General features: G+C 42.8%; 1 protein-coding gene across 5 annotated transcripts in view; it reads right to left on the reverse strand.

Annotated features, from left to right (window-relative positions):
- Nucleotides 1-27,114, reverse strand: part of LOC110532479 (arginyl-tRNA--protein transferase 1) — a 181,452-nt gene that overhangs the window by 40,469 nt on the left and 113,869 nt on the right. For all 5 annotated transcript variants that reach the window (XM_036980814.1, XM_036980807.1, XM_036980801.1 and 2 more), the window contains one exon: nucleotides 21,558-21,657. In XM_036980814.1, coding sequence (XP_036836709.1) covers nucleotides 21,558-21,657 — 100 coding nt within the window. The remainder of the gene's footprint in view (nucleotides 1-21,557; nucleotides 21,658-27,114) is intronic.

Below are 27,114 nucleotides of genomic sequence, written 5' to 3' on the forward strand. Positions count from 1 at the left end.
GGCAAACTCCAAGGGGGCCATCATGTGCCTTTTACTGAGGAGTGGCTTCCATCTGGCCACTTTACCATAAAGGCCTGATTGGTGGAGTGCAGCAGATGGCTGTCCTTGAGTCAAGGGGTCTGAATACACAGTATATACACACACACACACACACACTCCAGATTCCAACACTGCTTGTCCTAATATTTTCCATATTTCTTAATTCAATTTTTTTTAACTTTTTAGATGTGTGTATTGTTAAGATATTACTGCACTGTCGGAGCTAGGAATACATTTTGCAACTAAAATACAATTTAATTTGGCAAGGAGGGACTACTCGAACTTATCTAATAAGAAACACCAGTTCTCCATTACAAAGTGTTTTGCTACATTATGCCCAAATTAACACAACTCAGGTGTGTCTGAACTGACACTGGACACAGAGGGCTTAGTATGACTCAGACCCAGGCCAGCTCTGACACAGGGTCACAATCACCTAGCAAATTGGATGTGTGTGTCACTCACAGCCAAAGACAAATAAAGACCCTATCTGTCCCTCCCAAATATAACACACACAGTTCACAATGACCCCACTCTCATTCTGTCTCTCAGAGTCTTAAACACATTCACATGATCCACAGATATACAGGACTGAGGGGGTCCCTGCCATGCATTGCTGAATGACACGTAAACAGACTGGGTCACACTAACACACAGACCTACCTACACATCAGTGTTCAGGGTGAGAATGGTGAAGGCTGTTGGAGGCGGAAAGAGGGGTATGGCACCAATGAAAGATGCAAACAAACTAAACTCCAAGTTGTTTTGTCTCTCACATGGTACGGACACACAAACATGGACAAACACACACACAAATTGAAACACCCTCACCCCCACTCCCAGGGTTTGCCCCATCCCTTCTGCCCCCGCACGGCTCTGCATCAGTGCTCCATGGGCGACAGGTTAATGACGAGAAAATATTTTTACAGGATCTTATTTCGATAGAGCCCGACAGACCGAAGGCAGCGAGCAGCTTTACAGGCATCAAGACTCACAGGGCCCTTTTATCTCCTCAACTCTCCAGGTCTTTATGGGCAGGGAGGCAGCACAGACAGCTACAGACATACAGGACCAGCCCCAGCACATCTGTGGGAGTATGGCTGTATGTTATCTGTTAAAGACAGACATACAGCACCAACCCGGGCCACTGACATACAGTCCCAGCCTTCTCTATATTGCCCAAGATCTTTTATGGGCAGGAAAACAGTACCGACACAAACATATACTGCCCAAGTCCCAGCCACCTGAGCCCCCAGCCTGCTCTGCATGAATGAGTATGACTTAGCCATTATGTTATGGCCCCAACTCGTTCTGCGAGTAGTGCTGATCGGTTTTCTGGAATCCCCCTTCTCTCCCTAGAAAAAAGCCTTGCATGTCTCAGAAAATTCAGACCAAGTGGTGCAGCCACTGTTTTGAAAAATAAACCAGTCTGAGTTAAATGGCAAGGCAAACACATCCAAACTCATGTCAGGCACACTGGACCCACACCAATTTGTCTAATGCTCCAACAGATCAACGGAAGACGCCATTTCCGTCGCTATTCACATGACCGTAACGCATCTGGACAATAGGTACACATATCTGAGAATGCTGTTCATTGACAACAGTTCAACATTCAATACTATAGTTCCCTTCAAGCTCAACACAAAGCTCAGAGCCCTGGGTCTGGACACCACCCTCTGCAACGATCCTGGACATCTTGACAGGCAAACCACAGGCTGAGAGGATAGGCAACAACCCCTCCACACTGACTCATAACACAGGGGCCCCCCCAAGGCTGTCATCAGTCCTCTGCTGTATTCCCTGTTCACCCACGACTGCATGGCTTTTCGCAACACCAACTTAAAGTTCTGATGAAACCATGGTTGTAGGCCTGATAACCAACTGTTACTGTAATTTAATTATTCCAATATGTTTTCATTAATTACAAATGTTATGAGAATTTGTAAGATTCTTGTTTTCATAAAATAGACGGAGACCAGTCAATAATAGGTAACAGAATTTATTCTCGGAGCGAGCTGCCACGTTACCACAAGCAACAGTTTATATACAATAACATGACGTCATTTCATTGCTTCTAGAATGAATCTCCTTCTTTCGACCGAGAATTAAGTGAGTTTAAAAGTGAATTCCAACTCACTAACACACACACAGGACACACAATATAACTGAATTAACTCTTGAACCCTCACCATTATTGATCACCACTTAGCTGACAGTTCTAATTAACAGAAAACCTAGGAATGCACTCACAGTCTTATCTAAAACACCCCAGAGCTAAGTTGTCGGTTCAACCATAGGGTCGTTAACCTATCTGCTTACTTAACCCACAACCCATTCCTCTCCAGACTAGTTAGGAATGGTGTTCGTTATATTTAATTACTCCTTGTTCATGCCACATAATCCCTTCTTATGAACTCATATTGTTAATCAGATACAATAAAACAGAGTATAAAGTTTACTTAGTTACAGTTCTATTTAAAATGAGGATATTGTTTAGTCATTTATTCATAATATTCCTAACACCAACAACGACACAGCAGCCTATAGGGAGGAGGTAAATGAACTGGCATTATGGTGTAATGAAAATAAATTCTCCTTCAAATGTCAGCAAAACAAAATAGTTGATTTTTGACTTCAGAAAGCAGAGAAAAAAAGGAAACATGCCCCGATCCACATCAGAGTGACTGCAGTAGAGTCACAAGTTTTAAGTTCCTCTGCGTCCACATCACGAAGGACATGTCATGGACCGACAACACCACCACTCGTCAAGAGGGCACCAGTGGGGCCCCAGTGTTGAGGATCAGAGAGTGGAGATGTTGTTTCCTACATTCACCACCTGGGTGTGGGCCGTCAGGAAGTCCAAGACCCAATTGCACTGTGCAGGGTTGAGAACCAGGGCCTTAAGCTTAATGATGAGCTTGGAGGGCCCTACGGTTTAGAATGCTGAGCTGTAGTCAATTCTTACATAGGTATTCCTCTTGTCCAGATGGGATAAGGCAGTGTGATGGTGATTGCATCGTCTGTGGACCTATTGGGGCGGTATGCAAATTGAAGTGGGTCTAGGATGGCAGGTAAGGTGGAGGTGAAATTATCCTTGACTAGTCTCTCAAAGCACTTGATGATGACAGAAGTGAGTACTATGGTGCAATAGAAATTTAGTTCAATCTCATTGTCTGAGAGTCTATGTGCCTTTTGGCAAACTCCAAGCGGGCTGCCATGTGCCTTTTACTGAGGAGTGGCTTCGTCTGGCAACTCTACTATAAAAGGCCTGATTGGTAGGGTGCTGCAGAGATGGTTGTCCTTCTGGAAGGTTCTCCCATCTCCACAGAGGAACTCTAGAGCTTTGTCAGCGTGACCATCGGGTTCTTGGTCATCCACTGACCAATGCCCTTCTCCCCCAATTGCTCAGTTTGGCAGGGCAGCCAACTCTAGGAAGAGTCTTGGTTCCAAACTTCTTCCATTTAAGAATGATACCTTCAAAGCTGCAGAAATGTTTTGTCCAATCCGACTTTACCACAGGTGGACTCCAATCAAGTTGCAGAAACAGCAAGGATGATCAATTAGAACACAAAGCACCTGAGCTCAATGTTGAGTCTGATATTTTTGGCAAGTCAGCAAAGAACAAAGTATTATTTACAATGACGGCCTACCCCAGCGAAACCCATACCAGGATGACGCTGGGTCAATTGTGCACCGCCCTATGGAACTCCCAATCACGGTCGGTTGTGATACAGCCTGGAATCGAACCAGGGTCTGTAGTGATGTCACTAGCACTGAGATGCAGTGCCTTAAACCGCTGCGCCACTCGGGAGCAAAGGATTTGAATACTTATTTAAATAAAGTACCTGTTTTAATTTTTTATACATTTGCAAACATTTCTAAAAACCTGTTTTGATTTGTCATAATGGGGTGTTGTGTGTAGATAGCTGAGGATTTTATTTATCAAAACCATTTTAGAATAAGGATGTAAAGTAACAATTTTGTAAAACCCTGAAAGCACTGTATACCATGCGTATCCCATACATAAACCCAGGAAAAAAGAAAAGAAACAGCCGTTTTTCAGGACCCTGTCTTTCAAAGAGAATTCGTAAAATCAAAATAACTTCACAGATCTTCATTTTAAAGGGTTTAAACACTGTTTCCATGCTTGTTCAATGAACCATAATTAATGAACATGCACCTGTGGAACGGTCGCTAAGACATTAACAGCTTACAGACGGTAGGAAATTAAGGTCAGAGTTATGAAAACTTAGGACACAAGAGGCCTTTCTACTGACTTTGAAAAACACCCAAAGAAAGATGCCCAGGGTCCCTGCTCATCTGCGCGAACGTGTCTTAAGCATGCTGCAAGGAGGCATGAGGACTGCAGATGTGGCCAGGGAAATACATTGCAATGTTCGTACGATGAGAAGCCGAAGACAGCGCTACAGGGAGACAGAATGGACAGCTGATCGTAGTGGCAGACCACGTGTAACACCTGCACAGGATCGGTACATCCGAACATCACACCTGCGGGACAGGTACAGGATGGCAACAACTGCCCGAGTTGCACCAGGAACGCACAATCCCTCCATCAGTGCTCAGACTGTCCGCAATATGCTGAGAGAGGCTGGACTGAGGGCTTCTAGGCCTGTTGTAAGGTAGGTCCTCAAGAGATATCATCGGCAACAACATTGCCTATGGGCACAAACTCACCGTCGCTGGACCAGACAGGACTGGCAAAAAGTGCTCTTCACTGACGAGTCACGGTTGTCTCTCACCAGGAGTGATGATCGGATTTGCGTTTATCGTTGAAGGAATGAGCGTTACACCGAAGCCTGTACTCTGGAGCGGGATCGATTTGGAGGTGGAGGGTCCGTCATGGTCTGGGGCGGTGTGTCACAGCATCATCGGACTGAGCTTGTTGTCATTGCAGGCAATCTCAACGCTGTGCGTTTACAGGGAAGACATCCACCTCCCTCGTGGTACACTTCCTGCAGGCTCATCCTGACATGACCCTCCAGCATAACAATGCCACCAGCCATACTGCTCGTTCTGTGTGTGATTTCCTGCAAGACAGGAATGTCAGTGTTCTGCCATGGCCAGCGAAGAACCCGGATCTCAATCCCATTGAGCACGTCTGGGACCTGTTGGATCAGAGGGTGAGGGCTAGGGCCATTCCCCCCAGAAATGTCCGGGAAATTGCAGGTGCCTTGGTGGAAGAGTCGGGTGACATCTCACAGCAAGAACAGGCAAATCTGGTGCAGTCCATGAGGAGGAGATGCACTGCAGTACTTAATGCAGCTGGTGGCCACACCATATACTGATAGTTACTTTTGATTTTGACCCTTTGTTCAGGGACACATTATTCCATTTATGTTAGTCGCATGCCTGCGGAACTTTTTCAGTTCATGTCTCAGGTGTTGAATCTTGTTATGTATATTTAAGTTTGCTGAAAATAAACAGATGACAGTGAGAGGACGTTTATTTTTTTGATGAGTTACTAATAAAACTTGAACACTCCCTTCCTTTCATCCCCACAACACACACACCCCTTCTGTCTCAATCTATCTATTCCCTCCACCCCCCTCATCCACGCCCAGCAAGACTCAACGAGCCAATCATCTGACCCAACCACGTGAACCCTAACACCTGACCCGTCAACCCTGTCAGTGGCTGGGAGAATGAATTAGCCCCAGACTGCGGCACCACACCATGGCTGTTAATGATTTGTTGAAAACGTAAGCAGGGCAAACTAATAAAAAAAAATGAAAACAGAGGATGATTGTGAGACAAAAGCGAGAAAGAAATGACTGAAAATGTTATACAAATGTTTCTACTGTGAGGCACACTGTTGGTGGTCTCTCGCTGAGCTTAAATCAAACAACAATTAACTGCCAGAAAGAAAGGCTGCAATTTAGGGGAGAGAGGGAAGGGAAAGGGGTGAAGGGGGGAGCGTTTAGCTTATAAACTTCACAGAGAGGGTGAAAATGGGTCTGGGCTGGTTTGATCTCGTTTTGATGGCCAAAGGTTCTCTGACAGGGGCGTCTGAAAGAGAGGGGGGTTAGGGGGTATGCCACTGGGCCAGCAGCACAGTATTCCACCCACATAACAGAACAATCAGTCTAGCCAGTACAGAAATGAGCCAACTAAGGCAGAGCATTGGGGAGAGAATAAAATATTTGAGAAAGAACAGATCAATAAGAAATCCTGTCATCAACACACAACAGAATAATATAGCCCAGCAATTTCCTACTAAGCTCAATAAAATGTCTTATATTGTTGAATTGAAATCCGTTTTAATGTATGGATTCCGTGATTGCGTCCATATCACAGATGTTATAGGGCCCTAGTTTATCTCTCCTTAAAATAATCAAATTCATTGAATAGCTTCTTTCCCCACCCCCTCCATCCATCCTTTAATCCAAACCTGCATGGTGGCTGCTTTCTTTGCACAGTTGGTCATAGTACAAAGAAAGAAAGGAGGGAGAAAAAGAAAGGACACGTTGCTGTGCCCAGACCTGTTGAGCTGATGAGACATAAGCACATAGTGCTGCTACATAATATCTACAGTTGTTTATGATAAATAGCATAGAGCTAGCATAGAGCTCAGTTGATAGAGCAAGGCTCTTGCAACACCAGGATAGTGGGTTTGATCCCCGGGGCCACCTATACATGCAAACTGTATGCACGCATGACTGTAGGTCACTTTGGATATGTGACACATCCACTTTAAACAGCAGGTCTGGGATCAGGTATACTTCTGTTAATGGTAAATAGATGCTATAGAGCAGGTCTGAGATCAAACGAGTTCCTGAGCGCTAGAATACAACATGGATGGTAATGTAGATGGGCCATATAGTAGGGCTAGTTAATGCTTTGAATTACATCACCAGCAATAAACTTAGTCCTGATAAGCAATACAGGCTACAAGCCATTTGGACCATGTCCAATGCTCAAACACTACACCAGCATAAGCCCCCCGAAAAAAAAGCCAATGACCGCCTACGAATACCTCAAACTCACACATTGTCACTTAATCTGGGCAGAGAGATGCACATCTAAGTGACACAGAGTGTGAAGTCACATGTGAAAAACAATGAAAGAGTAGGACAAGCTGAGTCGTGAGAGTTGCACTGCTAAGCATGTTTCTACCTGCCACTGCATACCTTGAGTTATACACAGAGAGATGGAAGGGGAGGAACACACACAGTAGAGGATAGGGAAGGACTGAAAAAAAGACAAGACTGGACTGCTCCTTCTAGAGATGGGAGAAGCAGATGTTTAAGGGACAGTAAAAATGAAAGTCCCGCAAACGAAGACAATGAAATACTTAAATTCTATGTAACAAAACATTTTCATGTACAGCAAAATAATAAATTGCATGGAGAAAAAAAATCTGGGATAGTTTCAATTCATAATGGAACACTCTGAACTATCTAATGGTGCTGGGCTTGTCCCCACCTCCCTCTCTCTCAACCGCTCTATCGGTGAGTGAAAGCACAATGAGAGGCTTTGCCATGTCCAGGCGCCTCCTGTACCTTAATCAATGCATTATGGACCCTGTCAGCCCTATGAAAACAACTGTCACCCACCTTCCGGCACCTCCACCCCCCCCCCCCCCCCCCCTGTACTGATGAGGTGGATGGGTCTAGAACACGGATGGTGGGGAGGGGTAATGGAGTAAAAGAGCGATGATTTATATACTATGGCTGCATTGTATGTGTGCTCGCTAGTCTCCTCGGAGAGAGGGTATTGCTCCTCTGTCCTGTTGAACTTTTAAGAATCTCAAGAGTGAACAGAATGACCTATATTACCGAAACCTTAGAGGTAGTCATAGAGGGATTAGAGCAGGGATCTCCATCACACAGGAATGCATCGGTTTTATAAACTCAGCAAAAAATAAATGTCCTCTCACTGTCAGCTGTGCTTATTTTCAACAAACTTAACGTGTAAATATTTGTATGAACATAAGATTCAGCAACTGAGACGAACTGAACAAGTTCCACAGACATGTGACTAACAGAAATGGAATAATGTGTCCCTGAACAAAGGAGGGGTCAAAATCAAAAGGAAGTCAGTATCTGGTGGCCACCAGCTGCATGAAGTACTGCAGTGCATCTCCTGCTCATGACTGCACCAGATTTGCCTGTTCTTGCTGTGAGATGTTAACCCACTCTTCCACCAATATGCATATTATTAGTAGATTTGGATAGAAAACACTCTGAAGTTTCTAAAACTGTTTGAATCATGTCTGAGTATAACAGAACTTATTCAGCAGGCGAAACCCAGAGAACAAACCATCCCGATTTTTTTGTTTGTTGAGGTCACGCTCTTTTCAATGAGTTTTCATTGGGAATCCAGATTTCTAAGGGACCTTCTTGCAGTTGCTATCGCTACCACTGGATGTCAACAGTCTTTAGATATTGGTTGAGGTTATTCCTTTGTGTAATGAAGTACGGCCATCTTGAACGAGGGTCACTTGAAGTGTACTGTTAGATAGAGGCGCGTGACCAGAAAGCTAGCTTCAGTTTGTCTTCTTCCTGTATTGAACACAGATCATCCTGTCGATTATCGATTATTTACGTAACAAAAATACTTAAAGTTGTATTACAAAAGTAGTTTGAAATGTTTTGGCAAAGTGCACAGGTAACTTTTGAAATATTTTGTAGTCACGTTGAGAAAGTTGGAACCAGTGTTTTTCTGGATCAAACTGGATCAGACATTTTGGATATATATCGACGGAATTAATCGAACAAAAAGGACCATTTGTGATGTTTATGGGACATATTGGAGTGCCAACAAAAGAAGCTCGTCATAGGTAAGGCATGAATTATATTTTTATTTCTGCATTTTGTGTCGCGCCTGCAGTGTTGAAATATGGTTTCTCTTTGTTTACAGAGGTGCTATCCTCAGATAATAGCAACGTCTGCTTTCGCTGAAAAGCCTTTTTGAAATCTGACATGTTGGCTGGATCCACAACAGGTGTAGCTTTAATTTGCTATCTTGCATGTGTGATTTCATGAGTTGTGATTTCATGAGTTTGATTTTTATAGTAATTTATTTGGCGCTCTGCATTTTCCCTGGCTTTTGGCCAGGTGGGACGCTAGCGTCCCAGAGAGGTTAATTGCCTCCAGTCCGTAAGCTGTTAGTGTCTTAATGACCGTTCCACAAGTGCATGTTCATTAATTGTTTATGGTTCATTGAACAAGCATGGGAAACAGTGTTTCAACGATTTGGATTTTTACAAATTATCTTTTGAAAGACAAGGTCCTGAAATGTTTTTTTTTGCTGAGTTTAGATTCTACTCTACTTACTCACAAAGACATACTGTATCATGTACTTTCTCCATTTGTCCTGTATTATAACCAGTTTTGGTTAAATGTCTGATCATTTTTATGTTCTCAATTTCTGCAAGTCAGCGATATAACAACTTTCTATACTTAATTCTACAGTGTTCAGCTTTCTACTTAAATGCCTACTTAACATGCACACACACCAAGGCAACGTTGAAGATTGATTGTTATTGACTAGTGATGGATGATGGCTTGCTCTCGGACTGTGTGCTTTTGTATTTCAAGACTAAGAACTGAGCTGAATGAGACTGAGGGGAGGTAGGTAACTACAGCTGCTACTAAAAAGTCCTTAAAAAGGCTGTCGTCAACTACCAGCCCAAGCAACAAATATTCCTTACTTCTTTTTATCGTCTTCCCTTTTGTCATTGGCAACCGTTTTGTCACCCTCTGCTTTGCTCTCCATCTGTCCCTTCCTATTTCACTCATTTCACTCACTCGCTCTTTCTTCCTTTCTGTGGAACTTTAATGGTTTCCTGGGCTCAGTTCGAGACATTATTTCAGACGGAACAATAACAACAAAAGTAAGTGCCACTTTAAGCAACTCTCACTACCTCCCTCCCCCACTGGGAACCGGTGTGTGTGTATGTTTGTCTTTCCCGTCTATGCGCGCGTGCATACATTTGTGTGTTAGTTTGCTGAAATAAGGGGCCTTGAAAACAAGCGCTCTCTGTCAGGTCCTACGAGCCCAGGTCTTGTGGAAATTAACTCGAGCCAAGTAACCAACTGCCTCATTTATGTACTTTAACTTTATCATCATCACCACCTTCAAATGTCTGCTTGCTTAGTCAATCTTTAAAAATAACCTCCACACCTCTTCAAAAGAAATGGAAAGTTACAGAAACACGGACCAGTGTTTTTTTTAGCTTTCCTGTCTGTACAAAATTCTAAAAACAACAGTAGTAAATGAAATTGTAAGTAGGTTTGTTGTGCGAGAGAGAGAAGAGGGAGAAAGAGAGCGGAGAAACCGCTTTAGTTTTGCAACTAAAGAGATAAAAACATGTTTGCACAAATCAACTCAATGCTTGAAGTTGTGAATCTTTATTATTACCACATTGAGATCTGTGGTAAGAGTATTAGCGATGCCAGACTTCTATGATCAGTCAGTCAGTGTGGTTCAGGCTCCACCTTTCTGAGAGTACTGAGGCAACTTGTTGAACCCAAATACTTTAGAAAACAGACAGGCTGCAATTCCCCTCCATTACCACTAGAGTTACCTTTCCACAGACTTCTCAGTATTAGAGTAGGTGTTTGGCTAAACAGCACCAATGGACAGATCTGGGACAAGGCTATCTGGAATGAAGTGTGTCTATGGAATTCTTTACCATCTGGTTATTGCTTAAAGTGCTGCTCTTGGTAAGAGAGATGGTGAGGGGAAAGAAGGCTCTTCAACATCTAGGCTTATAATAAAAATCGACTGAATTCATATAGTGCTTTTGCAGAACTCAAAGTGCTTTACATAGTAAAAAGGGAAATTCACCTCATCCACCACCATCAAACACCAATATCTACAATACTCATCTCTGTCTGCGGGTGGTGGAAGGTGAAAGGATACAGCGTGAGTCGTGAGGTGGCAGCCAGAAGGTCCTGTCCCCAGTCTGAGACAGTCCATGCCAAGTCACACCTCAGCCTGTCCAAAAGGCCTCTCTATGTGCCGTAGCTTCCACACCCTCACACCAGACCGGAGTCCCTCTAAAGGACCTTTGCAATAGCCCTGCTAAGAAGCTATAGACTGGAGCTGGTCCAGGGAGCTGGCTGTTGAGTGTCAGCCAACTCAATTGTGCAGAGCTGGGCTTGGAACTGGGACTGAGCATCTCACAGAGGCTGTTTGCTTGGCTGGTCTGGATGTGACATCCTGCCCGAGCCTGGCCATGGTCAGTTAGGGTTCATCCTCTGCCAGCCCCACTGACTGGCCATGTGGCCCACAGCCTTGGGAACCGCTCTAATGGAGTGGAAGTAGCAAGATAGGTTGGGGGGAGGGTGTCTTGGGTAATCCAGGAGAGGCTAACGACGTGCCCTCGCTCCTTCTCGCTCTGTGCCAGAGAAGTGTTCAGTCATCTCAGCTCTGATCTCACCACCTGACCACACACCTTTTCCTCACTCCCTTGTTCCCTAACTTTTTTATTGCCTAATCTGTCCTTTTGCTCATCATCAGTGGAGACTAGAGAAAATGCAGAAGGTCTTGCTCCTGTCTGTCTCCTCATGGGCTGTGTAGGCAGGATGCTGAGATGATACAGTGCATTCTGAAAGATTTCAGAACTCTTGTCTTTTTCCACATTTCGTTACATTTTCGCCTCACTCTAAAATTGATTAAATTATCCCCCCCCCCCCCCCCCCCCCCCCAATCTACACACAATTACCCATAATGACAAAGCAAAAACAGGTTTAGACATTTTTGCAAATGTACTAAATAGAAAAACCTGAAATCACATTTACATATGTAAACATTTTACCTTTGGAAGAGATTATAGCCTCGAGTCGTCTTTGGTATGACACTACAAGCCTGGCACACCTGTATTTGGGGAGCAACACTGAAGCATGCATGAGAGCATCAGCTGTTCCAGAAGACTGTGATCACGCTCTCCGTAGCCGATGTGAGTAAGACCTTTAAACAGGACAGAATTCACAGAAGGACTCCCAGGAAGTGTACTCTGAGCATGCGCTGACCAACTGGCAAGTTTCAACCTGTCCCTGACCGAGTCTAATACCAACATGTTTCAAGCAGACCACCATAGTCGCTGTGCCCAAGAACACCAAGGTAACCAGCCTAAATGACTACTGACCCGAAGCACTCACATCTGTAGCCATGAAGTGCTTTGAAAGGCTGGCCATGGCTCACAACACAACCATCCCAGAAACCCGAGACCAACTCCAAATTGCATACCGACCTAATAGATCCACAGATGGTACAGTCTCTTTTGCACTCCACACTGCCCTTTCCCACCTAGACAAAAGGAACACCTACGTGAGAATGCTATTCATTGACTACAGCTCAGCGTTCAACACAATAGTGCCCTCAAAGCTCATCACTAAGCTAAGGACCCTGGGACTAAACACCTCCCTCTGCAACTGGATCCTGAACTTCCTGACGGACCACCCCCAGGTGGCAAGGGTAGGTGACAACACATCTGCTAAAACTGATCCTCAACACTGGGGCCCTCAGGGGTGCGTGCCCAGTCCCCTCCCCCCCCCATTCCCATTCCCATCGATGGGGCTGTAGTGGAGCAGGTTGAGAGCTTCAAGTTCCTTAGTGTTCCACATCAACAAATTATCATGGTCCAAACACATCAAGACAGTCGTGAAGAGGATTGGGATTCATCAGAGAGCATCCAGGCTGGTTGTATCACCGCCTGGTATGGCAACTGCTCAGCCTCTGACCGCAAGGCACTACCGAGGGCAGTGCGTACGGCCCAGCACATCACTGGGGCCAAGCATCCTGCCATCCAGGACCTCTATACCAGGTGGAGTCAAAGAAAAGCCCAAAAAATTTGCCAGACTTCAGAAACCCTAGTCAATTTTAATTTTTACTATTAGTTCTTCTTGATTTTCTTTCTCCTTCAGTTTATTTTAGTAAATACTTTAACACTTGTTTCTTCAAACTGCATTGTTGGTTAAGGGCTTGGAAGCATTTCACTCCAAGGTCTACCTGTTGTATTTGGTGCATGTTTTTATTTTACCTTTATTTAACCAGGTAGGCAAGTTGAGAACAAGTTCTCAATTACACTTGCGACCTGGCCAAGATAAAGCAAAGCAGTTCGACACATACAACAACAGAGTTACACATGGAGTAAAACAAACACACCGTCAATAATACAGTAGAAAAATAAGTCTATATACAATGTGAGCAAATGTGGTGAGATAAGGGAGGTAAAGGCAAAAAAAGGCCATGGTGGTGAGGTAAATACAATATAGCAAGTAAAACATTGGAATGGTAGATTTGCAGTGAAAGAATGTGCAAAGTAGAAATAATGGGGTGCAAAGGAGCAAAATAAATAAATACATAAAAACAGTAGGGGAAGAGGTAGTTGTTTGGGCTAAATTATAGATGGGCTATGTACAGGTGCAGTAATCTGTGAGCTGCTCTGACAGCTGGTGCTTAAAGCTAGTGAGGGAGATAAGTGTTTCCAGTTTCAGAGATTTTTGTAGTTCGTTCAAGTCATTGGTAGCAATACAATTTGATTTGCTCCCATTCTTCGCTGCAGATCATCTCAAGCTGTGTCAGGTTGGATGTGGAGTGTTGCTACATAGCTACAGTGCCTTGCGAAAGTATTCGGCCCCCTTGAACTTTGCGACCTTTTGCCACATTTCAGGCTTCACACATAAAGATATAAAACTGTATTTTTTTGTGAAGAATCAACAACAAGTGGGACACAATCATGAAGTGGAACGACATTTATTGGATATTTCAAACTTTTTTAACAAATCAAAAACTGAAAAATTGGGCGTGCAAAATTATTCAGCCCCTTTACTTTCAGTGCAGCAAACTCTCTCCAGAAGGTCAGTGAGGATCTCTGAATGATCCAATGTTGACCTAAATGACTAATGATGATAAATACAATCCACCTGTGTGTAATCAAGTCTCCGTATAAATGCACCTGCACTGTGATAGTCTCAGAAGTCCGTTAAAAGCGCAGAGAGCATCATGAAGAACAAGGAACACACCAGGCAGGTCCGAGATACTGTTGTGAAGAAGTTTAAAGCCGGATTTGGATACAAAAAGATTTCCCAAGCTTTAAACAGCCCAAGGAGCACTGTGCAAGCGATAATATTGAAATGGAAGGAGTATCAGACCACTGCAAATCTACCAAGACCTGGCCGTCCCTCTAAACTTTCAGCTCATACAAGGAGAAGACTGATCAGAGATGCAGCCAAGAGGCCCATGATCACTCTGGATGAACTGCAGAGATCTACAGCTGAGGTGGGAGACTCTGTCCATAGGACAACAATCAGTCGTATATTGCACAAATCTGGCCTTTATGGAAGAGTGGCAAGAAGAAAGCCATTTCTTAAAGATATCCATAAAAAGTGTCGTTTAAAGTTTGCCACAAGCCACCTGGGAGACACACCAAACATGTGGAAGAAGGTGCTCTGGTCAGATGAAACCAAAATGGAACTTTTTGGCAACAATGCAAAACGTTATGTTTGGTGTAAAAGCAACACAGCTGAACACACCATCCCCACTGTCAAACATGGTGGTGGCAGCATCATGGTTTGGGCCTGCTTTTCTTCAGCAGGGACAGGGAAGATGGTTAAAATTGATGGGAAGATGGATGGAGCCAAATACAGGACCATTCTGGAAGAAAACCTGATGGAGTCTGCAAAAGACCTGAGACTGGGACGGAGATTTGTCTTCCAACAAGACAATGATCCAAAACATAAAGCAAAATCTACAATGGAATGGTTCAAAAATAAACATATCCAGGTGTTAGAATGGCCAAGTCAAAGTCCAGACCTGAATCCAATCGAGAATCTGTGGAAAGAACTGAAAACTGCTGTTCACAAATGCTCTCCATCCAACCTCACTGAGTTTTATATCTTTATGTTTGAAGCCTGAAATGTGGCAAAAGGTCACAAAGTTCAAGGGGGCCGAATACTTTCGCAAGGCACTGTATTTTCAGGTCTCTCCAGAGTTGACATGTTCGATCGGGTTCAAGTCTGTGCTCTGGCTGGGACACTCAAGGACATTCAGAGACATTCCCAAAGCTACTCCTGCGTTGTCTTGGCTGTGTGCTTAGGGTCATTGTACTGTTGGAAGATGAACCACCTCTGTCTGAGGTCCTGTAATGTAATATCTGGTGACCATTTGATTAATTGTTCAGCAGTCTTATGGCTTGGGGGTAGATGCTGTTAAGGAGCATTTTGGTCCTAGACTTGGCGCTCCGGTACCGCTTGCTGTGCGGTAGCAGAGAAAACAGTCTATGACTTGTGTGACTGGAGTCTCTGACAACTTTATGGGTTTTCCTCTGACACCGCCTATTATATAGGTCCTGGATGGCAGGAAGCTTGGCCCCAGTGATGTACTGGGCCGTACGCACTACCCTCTGTAGAGCCTTATGGTCAGATGCGGAGCAGTTGCCATACTAGGCGGTGATGTAACCGTTCAGGATGCTCTCAACGGTGCAGCTGTTGAACTTTTTGAGGATCTGAGGAACCATGCCAAATCTTTTCAGTCTCCTGAGGGGAAAAGGTTTTGTCGTGCCCTCGTAATGAATGTGTTGGTGTGTTTGGACCATGATAGTTCGTTGGTGATGTGGACACCAAGGAACTTGAAACTCTCGACCCGCTCCACTCGATGGACAATTCCTTCAACCTCAGTGGTTGGTTTTTGCTCTGACATTTACTGTTAATTAACTGTGGGACCTTATATAGACAGGTGTTTGCCATTCCAAATAATGTCCAATCAATCGAATTTACCACAGGTGGACTCCAATCAAGTTGTAGAAACATCAAGGATGATCAATGGAAACATGATGCACCGGAGCGCAATTTCGAGAGATAGATAAGGTATCTTATTTGTTTTTTTTATACGTTTGTTAAATTTTTTTAAAAACATTGTGGTATTGTGTGTAGATTGAGGTAAAAAAAAGAATTGAATCAATTTTAGAATAAGGATGTAACGTAACAAAACGTGGAAAAGGGGGTCTGAATACTTTCCGAATGCACTGTACACAGTCCTTCACCAAATCAGCAACAAAATTGTAAATCAGTACTACCAAACAGTCTTCAAATAGACAGTGGTATGAAATATAAAAATGGAAACTGAAATGTTGATACTGTCAGAGTTAAAGTATCAACTTACAGCCATTTGTTTCTTTAGAGAATGTATGATTTGTCATGCCAAACAATGACCACATTACAACAAACAGACCAGGGACCAGGCTGGAGATAAGATGGTGCAGACGGAGACGGTTGACATCTTACGTGCTCCAACCCGATTTTGCTACTTAGTGACTTTTTCGTGTTTATCTTCACTTTTTTTCTTTTTTTTTTTACAAGCAAAAACTACAATACATAGTACCAGTAATGCGCTCAGTACGGAACTGGTCAGATGTAGCGGACACTAAGCTACGAGACTGCTTCACTAGCACAGACTGGAATATGATCTGGGGTTCATCGGATAACATTGAGTTTACCACATCAGTCACGTGCTTCATTAATAAGTGCATCGACGATGTCGTCCCCACAGTGACTATGTACCCTAACCAAAAGCCATGAATTACATGCAGTATCTGCATAAAGGAACCTGAACAGCTTCTACCTCCAAGCCATAAGACTGCTGAACAGTTAATCAAATGGCTACCCTGACTATTACAATTACCCTTTGACGCCACATAAAAACACACAATTTCACACTGTGCTGCCACTACTCTGTTACATGCTATCCTGATTGCCTAGTTACTTTTACCCCTACCTACATGTACATACTAATTCAATTACCTTGTACCCCTGCATATTGACTGGGTACCGGTACTCCTTGTACAGTGGTTCCTCCTTTAAATGTTATGTCATACTGCAGCATACATTGCGGGCTGCTGCAGCATTCTGTGGCACGTTATTTAATTGTCAGACATTTTTTCTGTTAATGCACTATTTTATTAATATTATGATATTTCTATTTGAAGAGAAATGAAAACCTCAGGGTCTCCGTTAGGATGGAATGGAAAATATGGCGTTGTACAACGTGACGATCAGGGCTAGGCTACAGCATAATAGGATTGGAGGATTCTAAATTAGTTTACCTTCCTTAGAAAACTTTGTTCCAATATTTCTGTAATTCAGTGATATTTATTCCCATAGTAATTCGTTATGACTAAATAAACATTAGCATTTTGAAAGAGTATTTTAAATCATTATTTTATTAACGAAACCATAAAGATGCTGGTGAAGAAATACAGTACTGTACAGTATATGCTTTTACATTTGGATAATAAAGCATTTAGAAGATATAAGGCACCTGCATTTGTTTATTACGCTACTGTGCAGTCTGACAAGTAAACAGCCTACAGTACATACTGTAGTAAACACGGGAAAGTGCCTAATTCCGTACAAGGGAGAGCAGGCCATGTCCAGACTTTCTCGGTGACCTCATTAACTCTGTCTTTAAAGCTTTTTTGGGTTGCAACAGTCACTCTAAATCACAGTCAGAAGACAGTTGAAGAAACTTGAGTGGACTTATGGAAAGGCTCGGTAAGAAAAGTTTTATTTAATTATATATTATTATTTTTTCATTCTTAGAACATTAACCATGTGTGTTCGCTTGTTTTGTACTGTTCTGTAGTTTCGGCCGAATGATTCGTCTGACAAACAAAGAACTTTGAGTCCTGCAGGCCCAGGCATGCGTACGAGACATTCAATGACGTCATCTTCAAAGACGATTCAACCGTGGCCCTTGAGCAATTTGCTGAAAACTGCTACAGAAAAAAAAGGAAGAAAATCAAGCAAGCCGGGTCCAAAGCATCTGTTCAAACTCCATGTGTGGGGGGGCAATTTCTCACCAGGGACCAGGCCCATATTTGATTATTGATGGTAAGTTTGGCTATTTACAAAGCAAAAGGTACATAAAATATTGAAGCCTACAACTCACGGACTGTTTTGTGTTCCACAATAATGCATCAAGGCTCGAGATTTCTTTGAGGAAGAAATCATCAAGAGATACAGTGGGGCAAAAAAGTATTTAGTCAGCCACCAATTGTGCAAATTGTGTAATTTTCATCATAGGTACACTTCAGCTATGACAGACAAAATGAGGGAAAAAAAATCCAGAAAATCACATTGTAGGATTTTTTATGAATTTATTTGCAAATTATGGTGGAATTGTAATTTTTTTCTTTGACTCGTTATGACGTTATAATTACTTACATTTTATGTTTTTGTCAGACATCTTTGCTGAAGAAAGTCACCAGCGACGAGTGGCATAATGTCAAATTCTTCATTGGAACCACTTGACATGATTGGTCATATAAAAACCTTGGGACCCAAATGCATAATGAGTGCTCTAACCCCCCCCCCCCCCCCCCGCGGTGGTCTGGAGCTATAAAGCCATGACGCTGGGTACCTCTAAATCCCGTGGCGCAAGCTCTCAACTTTTAAAGGAGTCACCACTGTATATAGTCTTGTATTTGTTATTTATTGTGATTCCAATTATTTATTTTTTTTGCAAATTGTCTTACTTTTTCACTCTGCATTTTTGGAAAGCATTTGTAAGTAAGTATTTCAAGGAAAAGTCTACACCTTTGTATTTGGCATGTGACAAATAACATTTGATGAGGCTATGTTCTAGACTCCACCGAGATACAATCCATTTCCAGAAGTCCAAACAAACAATTAGCGAAACAAAATGCTTCAAAAAAGTTCACAGGGACTACTGCTGGAATTACATTAACTGTGCTAAAAAAGTTAAATTTCACAAGGAACTTCAGTGTTATAAAGTGTTCTAGGTTTCTTTTCACTGACACTCGTAGACAGTACAAATTGTTCCAGATATTCACCAATAAAAGAGGAGAGAGAGCGATAGAGAGAGGGGTTTGAGACCGCTCACTGCCGAGAGGTGTCCAGCAGAGTTCAAGTGGTCATGTTGTGAGAGAGGGTTAGGACTGAGAGGCCCTCACTAAGTCCCAGAACACAGGGGGCCTCCAATACATCATTATCCTGCTGGGACTCCAAACGGGGACATTTTGTGACCAGAACAAGCGCACAGCGCGTCTACGCATTAATTAGCTAGTTTGGTCACATATGCAAATAAGCTCGTAATGGGACACTGTGGGCATGTATGTGTGTGTGTGTGAGTGTGCGTGTGAGTGTGAGTGAGAGAGAGTGAGTGAGCGCGCAAGAAGGTGGGAACTGGGCAACCTTCTCACCCCAGCTCCGTTTCTCCCGGGGATAAAATGGGGCGAGGTAAATAAGGTAGTGAATGGGTATCCCCCCATCAGATATAGGGGGGGGGATAAATACCAATGGTGAAGGGGCAGGAAACTGTGGCAACAGACACCAGTGTGTTTAGGATTCTACGTATATACAACATTGCAGAGGCAACCAAACACACACACACAGAAAATGGAAGATCCATCAAGCGGACCTATAATAAATGCTGGGGGGGAGGAAGGAGTGTGAAAATGGCATGTTGCCATAATCCTCAACAAGACATCACAATGTCTTCGACAGAAAGGGAAAAGTTGGGAGGAATACCTGAATGAAATAAGACATGGATGAATGAACCAATGGGGGAATAGAGGAATTAGATAATGAAATACGGAGGCAATGAAGAAATGAATGAGAGAAAGGGGGGATTAACGAGACATTTCTCGCCCAATCTAATAGACTTGGAAAGGCTGCTTACTTTCACCCAACCTCCTCAAAACCATCCAGTCTTAGTCAATGTTATGTGGATGTCCCCAGTATGTGTGTGTATGCGAAAGACAGATGGTTCTGTGTGTGCGAGATGATTGTGTGTATGTTTCCATGCGTTAGTGGGTGTGTGTCACACACACTCCTAGTGTTGCTGATTTACAATGGCCATCTCCACTGTGACCTATCCTCAACTGCTTATGGTTCTAGCAGCCCAGTCTGCTCTCCCTTACTCTTTCAGTCCATCACTTTTATTGACATTCTTCCCCTCCCTACAGTTTTACTGTATATGAATCAGCTGTTCTGCTCTAAGAGCAGAACAGTGTGTGTGTGTGTGTGTATGTGTGTTTGTATTTGTGTATATGTGCTCCATCTCTTATAAACCTCCTTTCCAGTGCTTCACCATGTCATAGCAGGCTACCATAGGGAAGGATTAGAACCAGCTTTAAACAGTCCCAAATGTCAGGCAGCCAGGCCTTAAGAGTGTTGGATAAAGCATAACCATTAGTGTTGAGAATGTGAGAATTAACCATTCAGAATCCCCCTGGCTTCATTTTAATTAAACATCTCTTAACGCGCACACACTTTACCAATGGAATGGCTGACATGTCTGTTTATGTCCCGAAGATGCCCTGGGCCCTGGTCTCAAACCCACAACCCTCTGGTCTCTCCGTTGCCCAGCTCAAAATAGACTGATTATGGGTTTGAGTTGAATGCCAACCTAGGCCTGGACGTCAATGATTCTACCTCAACTGGGAGTTGTTGGGGCATAAGGGTTCTACACTGGCTGTCTGAAGCTACAGTGCAGTAGAAAAACTGCACACTGAGTGAGAACAGTAACAGCACATTCAGTAAGAGAACACAGCTCTCAGTGGGCTGTTGTTACATAATGTATAGACTAGAGCAAAGCTATGGCTCTGGACCAGAGCCTTACTCCTTAGTACAGGGGCCCACAGAGACAGAGGAGTAGGGGCTAATGAGTGAAAATGAGAAGGAGAGAGAGCCAGAGCACTAGTTCCGACTGGTCTCCCTGTTGATACCCTTGCACCTAGAATAACACAGAGGGAAAGACAGGAAAATAGGGAGAGGGGGAAAAAGGAGAGGAGGGAGAGCTCTCCATGAGGGCCAGATAGGGTTTTAGGAACGTGGCGCTCTGAATGTACTGGGGTTTCAATGAGAGACATCGCCGTAGCCACGCCGTAGCCACCAGTCGGAGAGGTTAGGCGGGGGGAGGGTGAAGTGGAGTCTAAGGGGGCATCAACACCATTTTACACGGTTCCAAATGATGATGATGATATTTTTTTTTTAAATCGAATAATTTCTCACCCTATTCTCCGTAAGAGAAAAGGTGTGCAACCCAAATGACACCCTGTTTCGTACATAATGCACTACTTTTGACCGAAGCCCAGAGCCCTGGTCAAAAGTAGTGCACTATATGGAACAGGGTGCAATTTGGAACATAGATGAGGAGACATCCATCCCAATCTGTCCCTCCACCAAGTGCACTGCACACAAATGTCTTTATGGAGGTGAGGCACAGAGATGAAAATAACAAACACATAGAATAGGGAAAACACTGCGCTCACATCAAAGCCTCAGCCATTAATCACACTGACATGTTAAGGAGCGGGGCAAAACTCCAGTTCTCTGTTTGATATCATACAGAATAATAGAAATACTGTCGTGAAATATTCTCTACTATTTTGGAGAAGTTATTGGCATCCTACTAGGGTGAATATAGTTGGGTAGAGTACAACAGTATACAATTCAGCCGAGTACAGTAGAGAAGTCAAGTAGAGCAGAGTATAACAGAACAAAGTAAAAGTGTCATTATCGTACCTTGTATCGCATCTTGTTGCAGGAGTGGATGTAGAAGCCCAGGTAGTAGAAGCACAGCTTGGGGGACTGTTTCTGCAGCTGCCTGGTGAAGGCAACCTCCCTGGAGAAAAGAGATAGAGGATTTAGTCCCAGACAGACAATATAATAAAGTACACTATTTATACAAAAGCATGTGACACCCCTTCAATTTAGTGCATTTTGGTTATTTCAGCCACACCCACACAGCCATGTAATCTCCACAGACAAACATTGGCAGTTGAGCAGCCTTACTAAAGAGCTCAGTGAGTTTCAACCTGGCACCGTCATAGGATGCCACCTTTCCAACAAGTCAGTTCGTCAAATTTCTGGCCTGCTAGAGCTGCCCCGGTCAACTGTAAGGGCTGTTATAATGTGAAGTGGGAACGTCTAGGAGAAACAACGGCTTAGCCATGAAGTGGTAGGCCACACAAGCTTACAGAACGGCACCGGAGAGTGCTGAAGCATGTAAAAATGGTCTGTGCTAGGTTGCAACACTCACTACTGAGTTCCAAACTGCCACGAAGCAACGTCAGCACAAGAACTGCTAGTCGGGAGCTTAATGAAATGGGTTTCCATGTCCGAGCAGCGCATGGCTAAGATCACCATGCGCAATGCCAAGTGTCAGCTGGAGTGGTGTAAAGCTCGCCACCATTGGACTCTGGAGCAGTGGAAACGCTTTATTTGGAGTGATGAATCACACTTCACCATCTGGTATTCCAAAGGGCAAATCTGGTTTGGCCAGGAGAACGCTACCTGCTTGAATGCATAGTGCCAACTGTAAAGTTTAGTGGAGGTGGAATAATGGTCTGAGCTGTTTTCATGGGTCAGGCTAGGCCCCTTCGTTTCAGTGAAGGGAAATCTTAACGCTACAGCATACAAATGACATTCTAGACAATTCTGTGCTTCCAATTTTGTGCCAACAGTTTGGTGGAAGGACCTTTTTCCTGTTTCAGCATGACAATGCCCCAGTGTACAAAGCGAGGTCCATACAGAAATGGTTTGTCGAGATCAGCGTGGAAAAACTTGACTGGCCTGCACAAAGCCCTGACCTCAACCCGATCAAACATCTTTGGGATGAATACGAACACTGACTGTGAGCCAGGCCTAATTACTGTTATAGCAGCAAAGAGGGGACCAACTCCAAATGTACGCTCATGATTTTTGAATAAGACATTCGACAAGCAGGTGTCCACATACACTACATGACCAAAAGTATCTATTTTGTCCTATTTAATTCTGTGAGCTTAGTCCAGGCAGTAATGCAGATACGGTATAATAGTTTTCTATTGTGATAGTAGTTTTTTGCCTGTCTGTTTCTCACAAAGATTTACAATGAAGTAATATCAATTGGATTTAATTCTGTGAGTTTAGTACAGGTAGTCAGAATGCCCTTGAGGGTCTGGGGACAGTGGAGTGGCATGACAGATCCCTGAGCAGGTTGCTGGTTCAATACCCATCTTATAGTATGAACTCTTCAGCAAAGTCCTTTACCCATATAATAATGATATAGAACACTATATTAATTAAATATGTATTGTTTGACCTAAAAGGTTTTAATAAACAGCTGTACTACACAGAACATGAGTCTCATCTGTAATATTGTATAAATGTTTTAGAAATCTGCTGCAAAGAAGAGTAATTTTAGCCAATCACTTTTCATAGTATAATCATAACATACTATAATCACATAGGCCCTATAATCATATGACTATTTCAGAGTAGTAAAACCAACTGGCATTTATAAAACAAGAAAGTAAACATCTAGATGCCAAATGGCACAGTATTCGCTATATATAGTACACTATGTACTGTAGGGAATAGAGTGCCATTTAGGAAGCAACCAACAACTAACTTATAGTGCGCAGTTCGTTTCCCCAGTGTTCACATTACATTGGATAAAAACATTGAAATATTGAGCAGAGAGGGGAGGTAGACAATAAGGCTAAGGAGTGCATAAAATAAAGGCTTAATCCCAATACCCACCCTTACAGCTTGTGTAAGCAGTAAATTGCCACGTGCCACTACCAGAGTGGCTCACTTGTGGGTATGCTGGCAGCATATGTAACCCATTTCAGGAAACTAGGCATATGTCGCGGGTCACTACTTCACAGGAGAGCCATTTGAATAAAATATTTTTTTAAATCAAAATGCGTTTTTAAAAAAAAAATGTCTTTATTTTTTTTTACATGTGAACTTTCATGTGCCTTAATAACAAAACTTGTATGCCATCTGTAAATACAAAAACAATTGTTAAATTGAATGTGAAATGCTCAGAATTTACAAACGGACAATCTGACAGCACAGTTGCAGTCAACAACGCTCTGGATAACATAACAGCCTAACCAGCTCTGCTAGGGCGAGTAATGTTCAGTGAGCTGCTCTCGCTCAGATGTGTCTGGAAGTAGCTAGCAAGTTAGCTTTGGCGCTTGACTGCGGTTAGTACATTCGGATTAACCCTTAAAGAGATGGGTGGGGCTAAAGCTTAAGAGGGTGTGAACAATGCTGAATGGGTGTATACAAAGAAGGGCTCTGCAATAGTAGTACCAAAACATTCAAGGCCATTTTCTCAAAAGTGAGTTTACAAGTTTACTTTCAAAGCAAAATTAATTTCCCTAATGTTCCTCAAATGCAGTGTATGATATACCATTTTGTAGCTCTGAGTCTCTACTTTTATCCAACGTAAAAAACACAATTTTTAATTTTGCTACATAAGACCGATTTGAGCCGGTCAGTCACATATTAGATTGTGTTAGATTGTGTATAAGGAATTCAGCACAGCAGGTTTTGCACAGCACAGCTCTGGTTATTAAATGGGTTAATAGTTTAATCCATTCTCCATTTCACAAATTTATTTAGTAAATAGTAATATGCTCTCAACCTCTCTGGTGACAAACTTTGCTGCCCTGTTTCCAATCGTCCACATGGCTGGGAGAACTTATTCAAGTAAGTAAATATATTTTGAAAATGTTTTTAAAAAATTAATAATATTAGAATATTAGAATATTAGAACTAGATAACGTACAGGCTAAATCAAATGAGCTGCTGACGTAGCTAGCTAGCTAGCTTTACATATATCCCCAGCTATCTAAGTTCATATTAGCTAGCTATATTGATGTATTCATCAATGTAAAAAACAAACTCCAAATGCATTTGTAGTTCGCTAGCTAACACCCAAAGAAGAGGGTGAAAGGATGGCAACCCCCTGTCAAAGTGAGAGAGTAAGCTATTCTGTATAAGGTAGGTACTTTTGTGTAGTTCAAGTCCCTAGAAGTGAGCACAGAGATAATAGTAACATAACATTTCAGTATTTGAGTATAATTGAGCCTTTTTCTTGTGATATTTTTCTGTCCTCAGATACAGAGAGCTGTGAAAGCCTGTCTGCAAATGAAGAGGTCACAATGAAGAGCAGTGGTTCTCAGTTCTGGGGACTCAAAGGGGTGCACATTTTTGTTTTTGCCTTAGAACTACACAGCTGATTCAAATGATCAGCTCATTGTCAAGATGCAAGTGGTATTTATGTATTCATTTGTGATGTTATCCTTAATATGATCTTGTTGTTGTCATATGCTAAACATGCACGTGTGTGCACATGCAGCTTACGGTGCATTCGGAAAGTATTCAGACCCCTTGATTTATTCCACATTGTGTTACGTTACAGCCTTACTACAAATTTGATTAAATATTTTTTCTTCATCAATCTAAACACAATACCACATAATGGACAATGCAAAAACAGGATTAGACATTGTTGCTAAATATTCAAAATATAAAAGAGAAAAACCTTATTTACTTCCAGTTGAAGTCAGAACTTTATATACACCTAGGTTGGAGTCATTAAAATTCATATTTCAACCGCTCCACAAATTTCTTGTTAACAAACTATAGTTTTGGCAAGTCGGTTAGGACATATACTTTGTGAATGACAAGTAATTTTTCCAACAACTGTTTACAGACAGATTATTTCACTTATAATTCAATGTATCACAATTCCAGTGGGTAAGAATTTTGCATACACTAAGTTAACTGTGCCTTTAAACAGCTTGGAAAATTCCAGAAAATGATATCAGAAGCTTCTAAAGCCATGACAGGCTAATTGAGTCAATTGGAGATGTACCTGTGGATGTATTTCAAGGCCTACCTTCAAACTCAGTGCCTCTTTGCTTGACATCATGGCAGAAAAAAAATCAAAAGATATCAGCCAAGACCTCAGAAAAAAATTGTAGACCTCCACAAGTCTGGTTCATCATTAGGAGTAATTTCCAAATGCCTGAAGGTACCACATTAATCTGTACAAACAAGAGTACGCAAGTATAAACACCATGGGACCATGCAGTCATCATACCGCACAGGAAGGAGACGCATTCTGTCTCCTAGAGATAAACGTACTTTGGTGCGAAAAGTGCAAATCAATCCCAGAACAACAGCAAAGGACCTTGTGAAGATAATGGCGGAAACAGGTACAAAAGTATCTATATCCACAGTAAATCGAGTCCTATATCGACATAACCTGAAAGGTCACTCAGCAAGAAAGAAGCCACTGCTCCAAAACCGCCATAAAAAAGCCAGACTACGGATTGCAACTGCACAAGGGGACACAGATCGTACTTTTGAGAGAAATGTCCTCTGGTCTGATGAAACAAAAATAGAACTGTTTGGAAATAATGTCCATTGTTATATGTTTGGATGAAAAAGGGGGAGGCTTGCAAGCCGAAGAACACCATCCCAACCGTGAAGCACGGGGGTGGCAGCATCATGTTGTCGGGGTGCTTTGATGCAGGAGGGACTGGTGCACTTCACAAAATAGACGGCATCACGAGGCAGGAAATTATCTGGACATATTGAAGCAACATCTCAAGACATCAGTCAGGAAGTTAACACATGGTCGCAAATGGGTCTTCCAAATGGACAAGGACCCCAAGCATACTTCCAAAGTTGTGGCAAAATGGCTTAAGGACAACAAATGATGATGGCCACTCCAAGGTATGGGAGTGGTCATCACAAAGCCCTGTCCTCAATCCCATAGAACATTTGTGGGCAGAACTGAAAAAGTGTCAAGTAAGTATTCCGACCCTTTGCTATGAGACTCGAAATTTAGCTCAAGTGCATCCTGTTTCCATTGATTCCCTTGAGATCTTTCTTCAACTTGGGAGTCAGCCTGTGCTAAATTCAATTGATTGGACATTATTTGGAAAGGAACACGCCGGTCTATATAATGTCCCACAGTTGACTAAAAACAAGCTATGAGGTCGAAGAATTGTCCGTAGAGCTCCAGACAGCATTGTGTTGAGGCACAGATCTGAGGAAGGGTACCAAAAAATGTTTGCAGCATTGAAAGTCTCCAATCCTTCTTAAATGGAAGTTTGGAACCACCAAAACTCTTCCTAGGGCTGAACGCCCGGCCAAACTGAGCAATCGGGAGAGATTGGCCTTGGTCAGGGAGGTGACCAAGAACCCGATGGTCACTGACAGAGCTCCAGAGTTCCTCTGTGGCTATGGGAGAACCATCCAAGCCGGCCCGTCAGGAAGTCCAGGATCCAGC

The sequence above is a fragment of the Oncorhynchus mykiss genome, chromosome 1, assembly GCF_013265735.2.
Source record: "Oncorhynchus mykiss isolate Arlee chromosome 1, USDA_OmykA_1.1, whole genome shotgun sequence".
Lineage (NCBI taxonomy): Eukaryota > Metazoa > Chordata > Actinopteri > Salmoniformes > Salmonidae > Oncorhynchus > Oncorhynchus mykiss.